The 19,323-nt window shown below is 40.7% G+C and overlaps 1 protein-coding gene across 1 annotated transcript in view; it reads left to right on the top strand.

Moving 5' to 3' along the window:
- MFSD6 (major facilitator superfamily domain containing 6) overlaps positions 1-19,323 on the top strand; it is a gene marked incomplete at its 3' end in the record, with an annotated part of 74,895 nt that overhangs the window by 43,783 nt on the left and 11,789 nt on the right. The window contains exon 3 of the mRNA XM_079710052.1: positions 10,806-10,903. Within this exon, the coding sequence (XP_079566178.1) occupies positions 10,806-10,903 (98 nt within the window). The remainder of the gene's footprint in view (positions 1-10,805; positions 10,904-19,323) is intronic.

Here is a 19,323-nt window from a genome sequence, read left to right as displayed (position 1 = left end):
ATGCTCGTCCCTCCTCCTTTGTCCGTTTGCTTCTAACCCAAGTGTCCTGGGACCCCCAGGGGTAGCTAAGAACCTCTCCTTTGTGTAGCCATAGCACTTCGTGCAGACCTCTTAGGGTATTGTATTAAACTTATTTGCTTCTGTGCCTGTCTCCCCGCTAGACTAAGTTCCTTGCAGGCAAGGAGGATTTCTCTTCATTTTTATTCCCTTTCATCCAGCACAGTGTATGTTACATAGTGGTATCTCAGTTAATGTTTATTGAGCAAAATTCATGTTCTTTGTAATTTAGAAATGTTCTCAGGGGTTATTCAGCCATGTTATAGATGGTTTAAGTTAGAAAAGTAGGGCATCATAATTAATTCACACTCTGTTAGGAATTGCAGGATGACTCACAATTAATTGCTTCTGTATCTTGAATACTGTCTTTCTGAAAAACAAAACAAAACAAAAAAAAACAAATACCAGTTTCATTATAAGATAATCACCGATCGACTTATCCTGTCAACACTGTGGGTTGTGGTTTTGTAAGAAATTAGAAACTCATAAGTACTTTTCTCCTACCATTATATTTTGCTCAAATAAAGAATCAAGGAGTTTGACCAGTGATTTGGGTTTTCCATGGTGTAGTGTTTTCTGCTGAATCATCTGCTCTTTACCAGTTGTGTTCTTTATAGATCAGTTATCTATAACACCTGTTCTAAAATTGTCTTTATTTCTTGTCTGCTTTTATACTTACTGACCTCTTGTGAAATAGGAAAGCAATGATGTTGTTTCTGAGCTATTTCACTGTAGGTATTCAATGGGTCTCTGTATTGAACATTTTTTGAGAGGCATTTTTCAGACTATTTTTCTGTATTTCCAGACCTCTTAATGCTCAGGCAAATTCTAGGACTCCAAACATATGCTCTATATTCAGCATAAAGAATTTGTCTGGAAGATGATCTAGTAAAACATATTATAAATTCCTTTTTATTAGCAAATCCTTAATTTCATGAGTGTGCATGTATTCGTTTCCTAGGGCTGCCATAACAAAGCACCACAGATTGGCTTTAAAAAACAGAAATTTTATTTCCTTACAGTTCTGGAAGCTAAAAGTCCAAGGTCAAGGTGTTGGCAGGATGTATGTCTTCTGAGGACTTCTCTCCTTGGCTTGTCTTCCAGTGTCTTCACCTGGTCTTCCCTCTGTGTCTGTCTCTGTCCTAATCTCTTCTCACCAGGACACTAGTCATGTTGGATTAGGGCCCACCCATATTACATCATTTCACCTTCATCACCTCTTTAAAGGCCCTATCGCCATATCTAGCCACACTCTGAGATACTGGGGGTTAGGACTTAGACCTTCAACATATGAATTTTGGAGGGGACACAGTTCAGCCCATAACAGTGAATACTACAGCAGTTTAAATATCCCATTCAGACATTAAAGAGATTCTTAGGTTGCTGCAATACTTTTCAGTGATTATTCAATAAATATGTTGTCTACTTCTTTCCCTTTTCATAGATCAAAATGCTGCCTTCCTTTCTGCTCATCATTTTACACTTGCTGATTTTTTTAAGCCACCGGCTTTGCCAGAATGGTTGGTGAGGGAGGAATGCTAGCGTCCTCTCTTTTGGAATTCTGGGATAAAAGTTTTATCAGAAAAAAGAAGGATACTTGGACACTTTTCTTTAAAAGAATAATAAGAATAGTAATAATAATACCTTTCATTGAGTGCTTATTATGGGCAACTCACTGTGTTGTAATTATCACAAGCCTGCAGAGTTGATGTTGTTGTCTACTTGATATATGAGGAAATTGAGGCTCTAAGAGATGAAGTAATTTGCGCTGGATACTTCTGATTTTGTGTTTTCACCTTTACGGCCCCTGTTTGGTCCCAAAGAACTATCAGTTGTGAGATTAGAAACATGGAAAAGAACTGAAAGGTATATCAAGCTCGGAGTCACTGGGCTGGTTGGTGGCAATCCGAGACCTAAGGGTCCGAGAAATTACAGACTTCAGTGGCTGAATTCCACGTGGGTAGAGAGAGGTTTGAAGGCATAGCACAGCCTACCTCTTATGGGTTACTTAGGGCCAGGCCCTGTGGACTGTGGCCTGGATAGAATAGCGGTTGTCATGGTAACCCTGATTCAGAAGTGGGCTCAAAAGAAAGGTATCAGATAGGCAATATGAACACAAGGAAGATGTAGTACCACATCTTTTTATGATGGGATTATGGGCAAGAATTACTTGGAGCTGCTTAGAATGAGCTAGATCAGTGGTTCTCCACCTTGGGCTCAGTATGTGAATAACCTGGGGAGCTTTCAAAAGCACAGAGCCTGAGTTCCAATCCTAAAGAGCCTTAGCTGAGGGTGCCATGGGCCTCAACACTAGTTTTTAACAGTTGCCCGAGTAAATATGATGTACAGGCAGAGTTAATAAGAACTAATGAGCTGGGTCAGAGGTTGGCAAGCTATGGCCAGCGGCCAAATCCGGCCTGCTGCCTGTTTTGTAGGACCCAGGAACTAAGAAAGGTTTCTATACTTTCAAGTGGTTGAAAAAAAAAAATCACAAGAAGAATACTATTTTGTGATACATGAAAATTACATGAAATTTAAATTTCAGTGTTCATAATTCGAATTTTATTGGAACGCAGCCCCATCCATGCTTATTCATTTACATGTCATCTATGGTTGCTTTCATGCTACAGCAGCAGAGTTGAGAATTTGCAAAAGACCTACAAGACCTATTTACTATATGGCCCTTTATAGAAAATGTTTGCTGACCATGAGTTAGGCTAAGTTGATGTCATCAGCAGGGCTGCTTTAGAACCTGGAAGGAAACATATTTGTGTAACTTGTGTGTTTGTATAGTGTATTTTGCATTTTAATCTCCTGTGGGCTTTTCCTTGCTGTTTCCTAGCATTGGGACCCTGGCTGATGGATTTATAGCAAGTTTGTTCAGCAAACTTTTTATCAAACAGGTTTGAAACATACTTTTTTCTTCAAAACATACAAGTTAAAAAGAGCATAAAGTCCAAGGAATGTGACAACCCAGACCTTTTCCTTATTGAAGAGCTCCTAAATCCATTCTTTTTTTTTTTTTTTTTTTTTTTTTTTTTTTTTTTTTTTTTGCTTTATCACAAATTTAATCAGTTATATGTATACATATGTTCCCATATCCCCTCCCTTTTGCGTCTCCCTCCCACCCTCCCTATCCCACCCCTCCAGGCGGTCACAAAGCACCGAGCTGATCTCCCTGTGCTATGCGGCTGCTTCCCACTAGCTATCTACCTTACATTTGGTAGTGTATATATGTCCATGCCGCTCTTTCACAGCTTACCCTTCCCCCTCCCCATATCCTCAAGTCCATTCTCTAGTAGGTCTGTGTCTTTATTCCTGTCTTACCCCTATGTTCTTCATGACCTTTTTTTTTCTTAAATTCCATATATATGTGTCAGCATACAGTATTTGTCTTTCTCTTTCTGACTTACTTCACTCTGTATGACAGACTCTAGGTCCATCCACCTCATTACAAATAGTTCAATTTCATTTCTTTTTATGGCTGAGTAATATTCCATTGTATGTATGTGCCACATCTTCTTTACCCATTCATCCAATGATGGACACTTAGGTTGTTTCCATCTCCGGGCTATTGTAAATAGGGCTGCTATGAACATTTTGGTACATGTCTCTTTTTGAATTATGGTTTTCTCAGGGTATATGCCCAGTAGTGGGATTGCAGGGTCATATGGTAGTTCTATTTGTAGTTTTTTAAGGAACCTCCATACCGTTCTCCATAGTGGCTGTACCAATTCACATTCCCACCAGCAGTGCAAGAGTGTTCCCTTTTTTCCACACCCTCTCCAGCATTTATTGTTTCTAGATTTTTTGATGATGGCCATTCTGACTGGTGTGAGATGATATCTCATTGTAGTTTTGATTTGCATTTCTCTAATTAGTAAAGATGTTGAGCATCCTTTCATGTGTTTGTTGGCAGTCTGTATATCTTCTGTGGAGAAATGTCTATTTAGGTCTTCTGCCCATTTTTGGATTGGGTTGTTTGTTTTTTTGTTATTGAGCTGCATGAGCTGCTTATAAATTTTGGAGATTAATCCTTTGTCAGTTGCTTCATTTGCAAATATTTTCTCCCATTCTGAGGGTTGTCTTTTGGTCTTGTTTATGGTTTCCTTTGCTGTGCAAAAGCTTTTAAGTTTCATTAGGTCCCATGTGTTTATTTTTGTCTTTATTTCCATTTCTCTAGGAGGTGGGTCAAAAAGGATCTTGCTGTGATTTATGTCATAGAGTGTTCTGCCTATGTTGTCCTCTAAGAGTTTGATAGTGTCTGGCCTTACATTTAGGTCTTTAATCCATTTTGAGCTTATTTTTGTGTATGGTGTTAGGGAGTGATCGAATCTCATACTTTTACATGTCCCTGTCCAGTTTTCCCAACACCACTTATTGAAGAGACTGTCCTTTCTCCACTGTACATTCCTGCCTCCTTTATCAAAGATAAGGTGACCATATGTCCGTGGGTTTATCTCTGGGCTTTCTATCCTGTTCCATTGATCTATCTTTCTGTTTCTGTGCCAGTACCATACTGTCTTGATTACTGCAGCTTTGTAGTATAGTCTGAAGTCAGGGAGCCTGATTCCTCCAGCTCCATTTTTCGTTCTCAAGATTGCTTTGGCTATTCGGGGTCTTTTGTGTTTCCATACAAATTGTGAAATTTTTTGTTCTAGTTCTGTGAAAAATGCCAGTGGTATTTTGATAGGGATTGCATTGAATCTGTAGATTGCTTTGGGTAGTAGAGTCATTTTCACAATGTTGATTCTTCCAATCCAAGAACATGGTACATCTCTCCATCTATTTGTATCATCTTTAATTTCTTTCATCAGTGTCTTATAATTTTCTGCATACAGGTCTTTTGTCTCCTTAGGTAGGTTTATTCCTAGATATTTTATTCTTTTTGTTGCAATGGTAAATGGGAGTGTTTCCTTGATTTCACTTTCAGATTTTTCATCATTAGTATATAGGAATGCCAGAGATTTCTGTGCATTAATTTTGTATCCTGCAACTTTACCAAATTCATTGATTAGCTCTAGTAGTTTTCTGGTAGCATCTTTAGGATTCTCTATGTATAGTATCATGTCATCTGCAAACAGTGACAGCTTTACTTCTTCTTTTCCAATTTGGATTCCTTTTATTTGCTTTTCTTCTCTGATTGCTGTGGCTAAAACTTCCAAAACTATGTTGAATAAGAGTGGTGAGAGTGGGCAACCTTGTCTTGTTCCTGATCTTAGTGGAAATGGTTTCAGTTTTTCACCATTGAGGACGATGCTGGCTGTGGGTTTGTCATATATGGCCTTTATTATGTTGAGGAAAGTTCCCTCTATGCCTACTTTCTGCAGGGTTTTTATCATGAATGGGTGTTGAATTTTGTCGAAAGCTTTCTCTGCATCTATTGAGATGATCATATGGTTTTTCTCCTTCAATTTGTTAATATGGTGTATCACGTTGATTGATTTGCGTATATTGAAGAATCCTTGCATTCCTGGGATAAACCCCACTTGATCATGGTGTATGATCCTTTTAATGTGCTGTTGGATTCTGTTTGCTAGTATTTTGTTGAGGATTTTTGCATCTATGTTCATCAGTGATATTGGCCTGTAGTTTTCTTTCTTTGTGACATCCTTGTCTGGTTTTGGTATCAAGGTGATGGTGGCCTCGTAGAATGAGTTTGGGAGTGTTCCTCCCTCTGCTATATTTTGGAAGAGTTTGAGAAGGATAGGCGTTAGCTCTTCTCTAAATGCTTGATAGAATTCGCCTGTGAAGCCATCTGGTCCTGGGCTTTTGTTTGTTGGAAGATTTTTTATCACAGTTTCAATTTCAGTGCTTGTGATTGGTCTGTTCATATGTTCTATTTCTTCCTGATTCAGTCTTGGCAGGTTGTGCATTTCTAAGAATTTGTCCATTTCTTCCAGGTTGTCCATTTTATTGGCATAGAGTTGCTTATAGTAATCTCTCACGATCTTTTGTATTTCTGCAGTGTCAGTTGTTACTTCTCCTTTTTCATTTCTAATTCTATTGATTTGAGTCTTCTCCCTTTTTTTCTTGATGAGTCTGGCTAATGGTTTATCAATTTTGTTTATCTTCTCAAAGAACCAGCTTTTAGTTTGGTTGATCTTTGCTATCGTTTCCTTCATTTCTTTTTCATTTATATCTGATCTGATCTTTATGATTTCTTTCCTTCTGCTAACTTTGGGGTTTTTTTGTTCTTCTTTCTCTAATTGCTTTAGGTGCAGGGTGAGGTTGTTCACTCGAGATGTTTCCTGTTTCTTAAGGTGGGATTGTATTGCTATAAACTTCCCCCTTAGAACTGCTTTTGCTGCATCCCATAGGTTTTGGGTCGTCGTGTCTCCATTGTCATTTGTTTCTAGGTATTTTTTTATTTCCTCTTTGATTTCTTCAGTGATCACTTCGTTATTAAGTAATGTATTGTTTAGCCTCCATGTGTTTGTATTTTTTATAGCTCTTTTCCTGTAATTGATATCTAGTCTCATAGCATTGTGGTCGGAAAAGATACTTGATACAATTTCAATTTTCTTAAATTCACCAAGGCTTGATTTGTGACCCAAGATATGATCTATCCTGGAGAATGTTCCATGAGCACTTGAGAAAAATGTGTATTCTGTTGTTTTTGGATGGAATGTCCTATAAATATCAATTAAGTCCATCTTGTTTAATGTATCATTTAAAGCTTGTGTTTCCTTATTTATTTTCATTTTGGATGATCTGTCCATTGGTGAAAGTGGGGTGTTAAAGTCCCCTACTATGATTGTGTTACTGTCGATTTCTCCTTTTATGGCTGTTAGTGTTTGCCTTATGTATTGAGGTGCTCCTATGTTGGGTGCATAAATATTTACAATTGTTATATCTTCTTCTTGGATCGATCCCTTGATCATTATGTAGTGTCCTTCTTTGTCTCTTCTAGTAGTCTTTATTTTAAAGTCTATTTTGTCTGATATGAGAATTGCTACTCCAGCTTTCTTTTGGTTTCCATTTGCATGGAATATCTTTTTCCATCCCCTTACTTTCAGTCTGTATGTGTCTCTAGGTCTGAAGTGGGTCTCTTGTAGACAGCATATATATGGGTCTTGTTTTTGTATCCATTCAGCCAATCTGTGTCTTTTGGTGGGAGCGTTTAGTCCATTTACATTTAAGGTAATTATCGATATGTATGTTCCTATTCCCATTTTCTTAATTGTTTTGGGTTCGTTATTGTAGGTCTTTTCCTTCTGTTGTGTTTCTTGCCTAGAGAAGTTCCTTTAGCATTTGTTGTAAAGCTGGTTTGGTGGTGCTGAACTCTCTCAGCTTTTGCTTGTCTGTAAACGTTTTAATTTCTCCATCAAATCTGAATGAGATCCTTGCTGGGTAGAGTAATCTTGGTTGCAGGTTTCTCTCCTTCATCACTTTAATTATGTCCTGCCACTCCCTTCTGGCTTGTAGAGTTTCTGCTGAGAGATCAGCTGTTATCCTGATGGGGATTCCCTTGTGTGTTATTTGTTGTTTTTGCCTTGCTGCTTTTAATATGATTTCTTTGTGTTTAATTTTTGACAGTTTGATTAATATGTGTCTTGGCGTATTTCTCCTTGGATTTATTCTGTATGGGACTCTCTGTGCTTCTTGGACTTGATTAACTATTTCCTTTCCCATATTAGGGAAGTTTTCAACTATAATCTCTTCAAATATTTTCTCAGTCCCTTTCTTTTTCTCTTCTTCTTCTGGAACCCCTATAATTCGAATGTTGGTGCGTTTAATGTTGTCCCAGAGGTCTCTGATATTGTCCTCTGTTCTTTTCATTCTTTTCTCTTTATTTTGCTCTGCATTAGTTATTTCCACTATTTTATCTTCCACCTCACTTATCCGTTCTTCTGCCTCAGTTATTCTGCTATTGATCCCATCTAGAGTATTTTTCATTTCATTTATTGTGTTTTTAATCGATGCTTGATTCATCTTTAGTTCTACTAGGTCCTTGTTAACTGTTTCTTGCATTTTGTCTATTCTATTTCCAAGATTTTGGATCATCTTTACTATCATTATTCTGAATTCTTTTTCAGATAGACTGCCTATTACCTCTTCATTTGTTAGGTCTGGTGGGTTTTTATCTTGCTCCTTCTCCTGCTGTGTGTTTTTCTGTCTTCTCATTTTGCTTATGTTACTGTGTTTGGGGTCTCCTTTTTGCCGGCTGCAGGTTCGTAGTTCCTGTTGTTTTTGGTGTCTGTCCCCAGTGGCTAAGGTTGGTTTAGTGGGTTGTGTAGGTTTCCTGGTCGAGGGGACTAGTGCCTGTGTTCTGGTGGATGAGGCTGGATCTTGTCTTTCTGGTGGGCAGGTCCACGTCTGGTGGTGTGTTTTGGGGTGTCTGCAGACTTTTTATGATTTTAGGCCACCTCTCTGCTAATGGGTGGCGTTGTGTTCCTGTCTTGCTAGTTGTTTGGCATAGGGTGTCCAGCACTGTAGCTTGCTGGTCGTTGAGTGAAGCTGGGTGCTGGTGTTGAGATGGAGATCTCTGGAAGATTTTCGCGTTTGATATTATGTGGAGCTGGGAGGTCTCTTGTGGACCAGTGTCCTGAAGTTGGCTCTCCCACCTCAGAGGCACAGTACTGACTCCTGGCTCCTCAATTTGGGATGATTTGTTGTCTATTCATGTATTCCACAGATGCAGGGTACATCAAGTTGATTGTGGAGCTTTAATCCGCTGCTTCTGAGGCTGCTGGGAGAGGTTTCCCTTTCTCTTCTTTGTTCTCACAGCTCCCGGGTCTCAGCTTTGGATTTGGCCCCGCCTCTGCGTGTAGGTCGCCGGAGGGCGTCTGTTCTTCGCTCAGACAGGAAAGGGTTAAAGGAGCAGCCTCTTCGGGAACTCTGGCTCACTCAGGCCGGGCGGGAGGGAGGGGCACGGAGTGCGGGGCGAGCCTGCAGCGGCAGAGGTCGGCGTGACGTTGCACCAGCCCGAGGCGCGCCGTGCGTTCTCCCAGGGAAGCCGCCCCTGGATCCCGGGACCCCGGCAGTGGCGGGCTGCTCAGGCTCCCGGAAGGGCGGTGTGGACAGTGACCTGCGCTCGCACACGGGCTTCTTGGCGGCGGCAGCAGCAGCCCCAGCGTCCCACGCCCGTCACTGGGCTCCGCGCTTTCAGTCGCGACTCGCGCCCGTCTGTGGAGCCCCTTTAAGCAGCGCTCTTAATCCCCTCTCCTCGCGCAGCAGGAAACCAAGAGGGAAGAACAAGTCTCTTGCCTCTTCGGCAGCTCCAGAGTTCTCCCGGACTCCCTCCCGGCCAGCTGTGGCACACTAGCCCCCTTCAGGCTGAGTTCTCGCCGCCAGCCCCAGTCCTCTCCCTGCGCTCTGACCGAAGCCCGAGCCTCAGCTTCCAGCGCCGCCCGCCCCGGCGGGCGAGCAGACAAGCCTCTCGGGCTGGTGAGTGCCGCTCGGCACCGATCCTCTGTGCGGGAATCTCTCCGCTTTGCCCTACCCAGGTATGTGGGGAGTTTCTTGCCTTTTGGGAGGTCTGGGGTCTTCTGCCAGCGTTCAGTATGTGTTCTGTAGGAGTTGTTCCACGTGTAGCTGTATTTCTGGTGTATCCGTGAGGAGGAAGGTGATCTCCGCGTCTTACTCTTCCGCCATCTTACCCGGAAGTCTAAATCCATTCTAATATCCATTTCCTATCCCATCCCCACCCCCTCAACCCTTTTGTTGTCTTTCCCCATATTTCTTTCTGCTCCATATTTGCAGTTAGTACCAGCTGGATGCCTCAGAGCATTTCGTTTCCTTGATCCAGTGTTGGAAAAAGAGGACACTGTTTATAAGAATGATTTTAATATAAAAATACAGTTGAGTACGATTAGGAAAATACCACTGATTGTCAAATTGGTTTATTTCTTTTACCTTCTAGTTTTCATCCACTTGGATTTAGAACACAAGAAAAGCATTAAGGTTGGGAAAATTAACAGAAAATGGAAAACAACCAAGAAAAAGAAATCCCCTGGGTTGTGTTTTTGTAAAGAGAAATAGCCACCGTTTACTTCCAAACCAGCCTGTCTAGTTCAGAATGAGAGAGATGGTAACGTTATGCTTGGATTCACCATTTTAGGCCTTTGTTTATTTTGTTTTTACTCATAATTTTGGTGGTGGTGATTGTGAGAGTGAAAGCTAGAGGCTGATATATATTTATCAACTTTGTAAACATGTGATATCATGGATTTTTTAAAAAATAATGAACTTGTATCAATTGAACTGATAGGAAAAAGTGTTTGATTTCCAAATAGTTATTATTCATCATTGGATGACAGTTTTCAATGACCTTGAGTCTCTTTGTGAAACTGCTTGGTGTCTTGGGTATTGCAAGTGGGACCACATATTCACATGTTCTCATTTTTAGCCTATCCTTCCCCCATCATAGTGAAGTGGCTACAATCCCAGGCATATTTACCCTACAGCCACCTGGAAGGAAGCCAGCAATGTCATTAGAGATGGCAGTATGCCCAGACTGTCTTAAAAAAGCATCATCTCTGCTACTAATTAAGTTTCAGGAAGGGTGATGTTTGCTTTTATATTAACAAGCCTTTTGAAAAGGCTGAGAGCAGATATGTTAGAAGCAGTTTTCTTATTCCTAAGAGTTTATGGTTAAATTTAATTGTCCTTTAGCTTCCCCACTTCTGAGTTTGGAACACTGTCTGCTGGATGATGGATGTTTTGGGCAGGGGAAAAACTAGGTGCTATTTGCATGTTTTGTATCTCTACCAGAGCCTCAACTTATTTTCCTTTGCTTTTTTTAGGGTTCTGTACATTGGCCTGGCCTGCAATACGGCTCGTTATATTTATATTTCCTACCTGGAAAATGCCTGGACTGTTCTCCCCATGGAAGTTCTTCAAGGCAAGTTAACAGTTGGAATTAGAATTATTTTTCTACCTGAGTTATGACTACATGAAAGTTCAGTGGCCCTCAGCATCTGACTCTACAAAGGAAGGGCAGAGGCACTGTTTTATGTGAGTTTGAAGTGGTTGTGAAGGAACAGGTTACGTCAGGGGGCTGGTTCCTCAGTTCCTCTGAGTGTTCTGTGTTTGTTGAGCCAAACAAAGCTGGATTATTTCCCACACCCTTGTGTTGAAACAAAGAAAGAGGAACTCTGCAATAAACTCTCATGTACAGTTGTTAGGTGTACACATCCAAAAGTGGTTTTAAATATAAAAGGATTTATATTTTAAAGATTTTGGTATTTTTGTAGGTTAACTATACTTACTGCAAAAAAAAAAAGGTTGTCCTAATTATTATATTTCTTCAGTTACTTTGATCACCTCTAGTGATTTGTAACTCAAGCTTTATACATTGATTTCTATTCATTAGCTCATATAATCCAGACTGTATCCTGAGAAGTTCTATTAGCAGCTTGGCTAAACCATTTTGTGATTGGCATTATGATTAAAATAAAGGTTCAGGATAACATCATTGGAGTTGAGGTCTTCTGGGGCTGCCCAGGCTCCTAAATCATTAATTGTACCAAATAGTCTATGACTATATACAATTTTATTAGCTTTATAGATTGCCATTGTCATTTTCCCTAACCCTGAGGATGCAAATGCTGTATAATCAACATAATTCTTTATCATAATATCTAAGATGAAAGACTCACAATTATTTATCTAAACAAAATGTATAAAATGCAAAAGCTCATTCACCAAATCCCATCGTGGCAATGAAAAAATAAAAACCTATCCTAATTGAAAGGAGACATAATTTATAGTCACATTAAAATTATAAAATTCAAATATGTACACACTTTAAAGGTGCTTTTCTCAGGTCTGATGCAGTGGTATAAATGATGAAAAGAGATTTTGTTTATAAATATATAGAAAATGGAAATTTGGTCTTATAATAAGAAATTATTGTTTGTAATAATTAGAACTCTTGAATAGTCTTCTTGAGGTGTGGCATATATCTCAGTATTGTGTCATGTAAGAAAAACAAAGCACAAAATATGAACTGCAGGAAAGAAATGTGCAACAACAAGGTATAAGCAATACAGCCTTAGGGGTTCCCACCTCTAATTCTGACTCTATTCTGTGAGGCAGGGTGCTCGCCTGACTTAACTGCTTTATTTATTGGTATGACACCACATGCAGACTCTTACTTAAAAAACACAACAAAAAACAAAAAAGCTGGTATACCTGTTATAATAATACATGAATAATACATGCATATACCTTTTTCTCTCCTTTTAATTTAATATGAATTAGATAAAAAAGCATGGTTTGCATTAGTGACTTAAGAAAATAGAGCAGGGACTTCCCTGGTGGTCCAGTGGCTAAGACTGTGCTTCCCAGTGCAAGGGGCCTGGGTTCGATCCCCCGTCAGGGAACTAGATCCCACATGCCGCAACTGAAGATCCTGTGTGCCGCAACTAAGACCCGGTGCAGCCAAATAAATAAATAAATAAATATATATATATATATTTAAAAAAAGAAAAGAGAGCAAAAGAGAGAAGCTTTTTAAAAACAGTGGTTAAAGAAGACATTTATAACAAGAGAAGAATTTTATAAAAGGGAAAAAACAAATGCTGTTGTGAATCCAAAATGTCTTTTTTCCTGTTAATTTATTAAAGATATGTTAAATAGCCACCAAGAGTCACGCAGCATGCTGAGGGCTGGGAATATAATTAAAAAACAATATATTAACTTAGGCCTCAAGGTCTCACTGTCTGTTCTGGAAGCCAGATGTATAAATACATAATTGCTACCCAGTGTGTTAGATGGAATCAGAAAAATGTGCCAGGTAACAGAGAAGGAGCTCCATGAAGGGAATGATTAGCTTTGTGAAGCAGAGAGTGGGAGGATGATATTATTAAAAGATTCCCCAAGGAAATCACAGATAAGCTGGATTTTGAAGGGTGACCAGGACCCCACCCGGTGGCCTAAAGAGAAGCAGACATTTTGGCACAGAGAAGAGCCACGTGCCAAAGCACAGCCGTGGAGAGCGGAATGGCATCTCAGGAAACCTGAGTGGGAGGCTTTGGCTAGGGCTCGATGGGTTTGTCATCCTAAGCTCCTGACCCAGGACATATTTTTATAATACATATTTATGTGCACCTTAGGGCAGTTATCCCTGCTTCCCGGGGCAGGCTACAGTTTATACCTCTGTGTTTCATTTTCTTTCCCCCGTGCCAGCAGAAACCTAGTTACTGATCTGAAGCAAGTAAAAAGGGGGAATCTGTAAATACGGGGAGTCTCCGCATCTAACACAGGGCCCTGTGACCAGTTCCACGGAGCTGTTTGCGTCTAAAACTGGAGGAGACGGTTTCGTTCCCTGGCAGAAGTGAGTGCCGAGTGTTTTGGCTGTACAACAAAAAATCCCTTGCCTTTGTTTGACCATGCCCACCCTACGGAAACCAGTGGATTATCTAGGTGGAATAAATCCTGTTTCACAGGAACACGCTTCTGACTGAACAGGTTTGTTTTTCCAGTCTGAATTCTTCCAAATCTACAAGCCTCATCCAAATGACTTAAGTCCCTGTGCTTAAGGCAGCTCTACTTAGGATGCAGTAAAACAAGAAATGATGACAAAACACGGAACGATTTAAGTACAGGACAAGCCCACTGTCATGATAGATGCCCCTTAATCCCTTGACTGGAACTGCTACCTGACGATTTCCAAAGACCCAGCCTTAGGAGGTGGTGGTGGTGGGGGAAGCAGGACATTGGCTGTCATCACTGATGGTCGTGACACTGAACAGTCAGCACTTCCACTCTTTGATTCCGGCCCCAGCGCCACACAGAGGGTCTTCTTAAAAAAATAGGGGTGAGGTCTAGCTCTTCAACCTTTCACCCGGGGCCTCATCCCCAAAACACCATGAGAACTAGTACCACCTAGTGGAGCAGCGGAAGGGGAGGAGACAAGGGATGTGCTTTATTCCATCTCTGGCTACTCACCTTTTCCTCTTCGGGGTTACCTGTAGCTGATGGAGTTAGATTCCTTGTTCTCCTTCATTCCCTGAAGCTCTTGATCAGCATCTCAGTGTGTGTCTCCTCAGGCTATGTTGGTAATAATTAGCTGATGGGATGGGGATAAAGCAAATCTCCTCCTCTCTAGACCCCTAGGAAGGAGGCTATGTGGGTATCTATTCTGGGGTCAAGGTAAGGCTGTTGGGGATTATGAGGATGTTTCTTTCCTATGATCTTTCTCACATCTAGTAGCCAGTGTCTCTCGCAGCCTTTTAGCCGTTCACTTGTCTTTTGCAGCAAACATGTTATTCAGTAGGCAATGGGTGCCACCATGTAAAGAAGCAGAAGGTGTATTTCCTACTCATAAGGAGCCTGTAGTTTATTTTAAAAAGAGACAGTGGGTCTAAGTGCCTAAAAGCATTGCTGGGTGCAGTGGAGGGATTAGGATGGTTTATATTTATTGATAAGATCTCATTTTAAGAACCCACATGTTTTTCTCCTTTACTTCTGTACGAGAAGCATTTAAACATATTCTTGATTGTGATCCAGAGTATACACTTCTGATAAAAATCAAAGTCAAATTTGTTATGCTCATTTTTATGCCGGTGTTTGTTGTGAATCCTTGCAAGACTTTGAGATGAATGTGATTCAAATTATTTTTGCTATTAAAATGTATTTAAGGAGAGTAAGGCCAGACCAGGGCTGCTGTAACTAAAGAGGTCCTTTTGTGGTACTCAAATTAATGGCTCAAGCACTGAAGGGTGAAAATGAGGTCTGTGTTGTGTCCTTCTCTGCAGATTGCTTGATCAGTAGGATCCGGGCTAAGATTATGACGAAAGATAGTTTTGTTTTGTTTTTTTGCAGTACACGGGCCTCTCACTGTTGTGGCCTCTCCCGTTGCGGAGCACAGGCTCCGGATGCGCAGGCTCAGCGGCCATGGCTCACGGGCCCAGCCGCTCCGCGGCATGCGGGACCCCCCCGGACTGGGGCACAAACCCGTGTCCCCTACATCGGCAGGCGGACTCTCAACCACTGCACCACCAGGGAAGCCCCCAGAAGATAGTTTTTTAATGTCACCAGTAGGAAGGCTTGAACTGACATTTATGAAGCTTTACTCTCTTATTTAGTATGCCTACTCAGCCGAGTGAGAATCATGTTTTCCTTCCTCTCATGTTCTGGAAGAACATGGAGAAATTATGACAGCATTACAATGAAGCCCTTATCTGACAGTGGAAATTCTAGCCGTGATTCCAGGCCGTTATCATCCATATTGGAAATTTTCTGTCTGACTTAACCCTTAAAACACAAGTAGCTTGTCACATGAATATATAAGATATACAAAATGCTTTAAGTTTAGTATTTCAGTGAATAAATTGGCATACGGATGTCATTGATGTTACTGCTAAAGTTAATTTTTAATCAGAATAGTCATAAATTGTAATAGAGCAGTTTCATTCTTTATCATTCCCATGCTTTACAGTTACTAAAAGTTCTTATACAATCTCTTAAAAATAGACATTATTTTGTCCCTTCAGAATTCATTTTAAATATCTTCTGCTGCAAGAATCCTTTTCTGGCAAACTGCATCTGACACTTAGCTCTTCCTTTTCTGAATTGGTCTCAGAGTTATGGACTGTGTTACACAGTTTAGCACTTAATTGTTACCCAATTATTTTATTTAACAAATACTAGTTTTACTTTCTGACTTAGTTTTAACCCTTAAGTGCAAAGACCACGCCTTACAGTTTTTGAATTCTCCAAAGAAGCATGCACACAGGAAGATATACTGTAAATGCTTGTTGTTTGACTTCACAGTCCCCTGCAAAATGTACTATAGTTGATATTTTCTAATTATTAAAGCTTTTGAATAATAGAGGAAGTTCTATCTCAGAAGCTTATAAATATGTGAAGGAAAGCTGAAAACTAAATTTAAAAGTTAAATCTTTAATATGTTAGCTTTTTCCTTAGGATACCATCCTGCCATCCATTGCACATTTGTAAAAACAGCAGTGTGTTTTAATCATTTACTTAACTTATGTCCCCACCTCATTCTACAAATTATTTGAGACAGCTTACCAAAATATGCAGTAAGCTGGAAACCATAAAGTGCTCAGGCTTGAATTAGACTATCCTGTATTCCAGCTCCCCTACCTATAAGCTCTGTGTCCTTTAGGCAAGCTGCTTAATCACTTTAAGCCTCTGAGACTTTTGTGCTACAGAATAGGCTAATATGAGTATTAAATAAACTATTCTACGCAAAGTATATAGCATATTACCTGGCACATAGTTAGCCTTCAATAAATGTTAAATAACATGCAATAAAAGTAAAATAAGGGCTTCCCTGGTGGCGCAGTGGTTGAGAGTCCGCCTGCCGATGCAGGGGACACGGGTTCGTGCCCTGGTCTGGAAAGATCCCACATGCCGCGGAGCGGCTGGGCCCGTGAGCCATGGCCGCTGAGCCTGTGCGTCCGGAGCCTGTGCTCCGCAACGGGAGAGGCCACAACAGTGAGAGGCCCACGTACCGCCAAAAAAAAAAAAAAAAAAAGTAAAATAAAAAGTTATAATAAAAATCAGGACCAGGGGAAATGTAACTTAGAAGATTCTACCCTAAGAGGTTACATTGCAATTATGCATGAAAGCCTGGCCATAAATGACTAGTCAGTGTACAGTGTTTTGAAAGTTATCTTTGGGGAAGTGAAATTTTTACTGGCTTTGCTGTAAAAGCAGTTCTCATGTGTGGCTTGCTATGAGGAGACATTGGGCATATAGTGTATAGTGTTGTTAAGTCTTGACCTTAAACACAGGCAGTTTGGGGTGGCAGTCTCCTAAGACCTGTTTTAAGGTATGCCAAGGGTATAACGCCAGCATGTAAAATTCACGAAGGCCCCCAAAGCATTGTTGTATCAGTTATAGACATTTTTTTCTTAAAGCAACTTACATGTCTTTCTTTTTTTACCTTGCAAAGTGAAGCTTATAGAAACTTCATTTCTTCTTTCCATTTTTACTCATACGTGGGAGTTGGAAGTTTTCTCCATGGTTACCCAGGGTACCTGTTATCCACAAGTGCTTTCTTCCCCATATCCCAGCCCGCAGGCCACTGCCTGCTCAGTTTCATTTCAGCTCTCTTTTGCTCAGCGGCTGTTACGTGTCAAGCCCTGTGCCAGGTCCTGGTATGTTTGTTCTCCTCAAGGAGCTCAGTCTGCTCCTCCTTCAGGTAAATCCTGCCCCCTTCCACCCACCAGACTATAAGCTCTGTGGTGGTTAAACACGTGTTCTGTATATTGTCACAGCCTCAGTGCAGAGCAAGGGCTCCGGCACGTGGTCTGGGTGCTCAGTAAGGACTGTTGAGTGAATGAATGCAGGAGATTCTTTGCAGTGCTGCACATGGGTGGGCGTGGAAGTGCTGATTGTTGCGTGTCATATATAAAGTCTCTTTCATGCGACACAAGAAGGTTCATGAAGCTTCTGCTGGGTCCCCCGCTCTTTGTGGGGTCCTCTACTCTCTTTGGAAGGTCCACCGCTGTTGGTGGCCCTGACTTTGGCAGAGATACCGGCGTGTTGTTCGCCTGCTATTTCCTTTTCTTCATGGACACACACTGGACTCCACTTCCTAGCCTTCCTTGCAGTTAGGTATGAGCATATGACTGATTCTGCCCAGTGGAATGTAAGCAGGAATGACGTGTCACTTCTAAACCCAGCCCATAAACTTTTCCATGTGCCATCCTTTCCTCCGTCCTCTGCTGGATATCAGTGCCCAGGGTAACCATGTGAGGAAGAAGACAGAGTCTCTGCAGCCTGGGTCCCTGAATGACTATGTGAAGCAGAGCTGCTACTCTTCCTGTCCCTTGACCATTGGACTTTATATGGGCAAGAAAAGAAAACATCTAATGGGTGAAACCACTAAGATTCTGAGGTTTCTCTCTTACAGCAGGAGCATTACCTTAACCATACTGGCTCCTTTTATTGCCTGCCCAGTGGAGGGTTTGTTTTTGCTTTGGTTTGGTTTTTGTTTTCTTGCGTTGTTTTTTGAAGAGTAGTCTCTTACGGGTTTTTACCAGGTTGATCTTTCAGAAACTTTTTTTAATCTCAGCATTTGAGAGGTACACTGAGCTAATTGAAATGTATGCTTTGGTCCATCAATGGAAAAGGTTTGTCACAACTGATTTAGTGTGCCACTGCTAAAGGGATATGTATGTTTCGTTCAGTAAGCACAAGTCAGTGGCAGAGCAAGAAAAACAAAACAAAACAATACTAGTTCCCCGATACCGCATCAGTTCTCACCCCTCCCAGACATTATGATGTGATTTCCCCAAGCCAAGCAGCACTGTACAAAAAGCAGCTGTCTTCTTGGGAAGAAAGGATATTTTCTTGTTCATATCAGTACATGCCATGTATTGCAATAGAGCATTCTTGTGGGCCAAGACTGAACAATCTTGAAATTCATGTTGCAGGATCAGGTAAGAATGCTGAATATTATAAGGTAAAGAGTTACTTGGGGCATATAAAAAACTTGATATTATGTGTGATTGTGAACTCTTTTAGGAGGGAGGGGAAGAAGGTAGTAAGAATGTACATTTTAAAAAATTGATAGATTATTGGGCATGTTTGATATTATCAAGAAAACCTCTCAAATTGGATGATTACATTTATTATAGAATACTTTTAACAGTGGTTATGAGGATGTATAGTATAGTACTTAAGCACTGAAGTTCCGAGCTTAGACACCCTGGGTGCAAATCCTGTTCCACTACCCTGTTGTCTGTGTCACTTTGAACAAGGCACTTTTAATCTCTCTGTACCTTTTTGGAAAATGAAGAAAAAAATGGTACCTATTACTAGGAAGAATAAAGGAGATAACCTTTGTAAAATACGTAGCACAGCTCCTGGTAGAGTAAGCTGCTATAATAACGTTATTAATGAGAGAAATTAAATGTTAATCATAATTATTTCTAATGGTTCTAGGTTATTCAAATGTAGTGTATTCACAGACAGTTAAGGTCTTGGCAGTAGGTGGTGTGAAAATATCTGAGTTTCTGTTAGCCTGGAAGGTAATCCCGAGGGACTCCAGTAAAGGTAAGAAAGGACTGAGAAGCTCAGTTTCCATGACCTACGTGGTCTTCCAGCGTTATTTGTTGTCAGTTAACATATGGTGTTGAATTGGCACTCAAAATTATCAGTAGTTTTGTAACAAGTAGCCAAGGAAGAGTTAATAACATATTGCAAGGAGAGTCAAATCATGTGCCTTTGTTACAACTGTCAGTCACGGGGGTAACATCCTTTTATTCTTACTGTTTGATCCACCAACTTAGTTACCTCATACTAAAAGGTTTAAAAAGGTATAGCTCTAGGGCTTCCCTG

Source organism: Hyperoodon ampullatus, assembly GCF_949752795.1.
Source record: "Hyperoodon ampullatus genome assembly, chromosome: 8".
Classification (NCBI taxonomy): domain Eukaryota; kingdom Metazoa; phylum Chordata; class Mammalia; order Artiodactyla; family Ziphiidae; genus Hyperoodon; species Hyperoodon ampullatus.
Note: the sequence above shows the minus strand (reverse complement) of the source record. Positions and strands in the feature narration are given on the sequence as shown.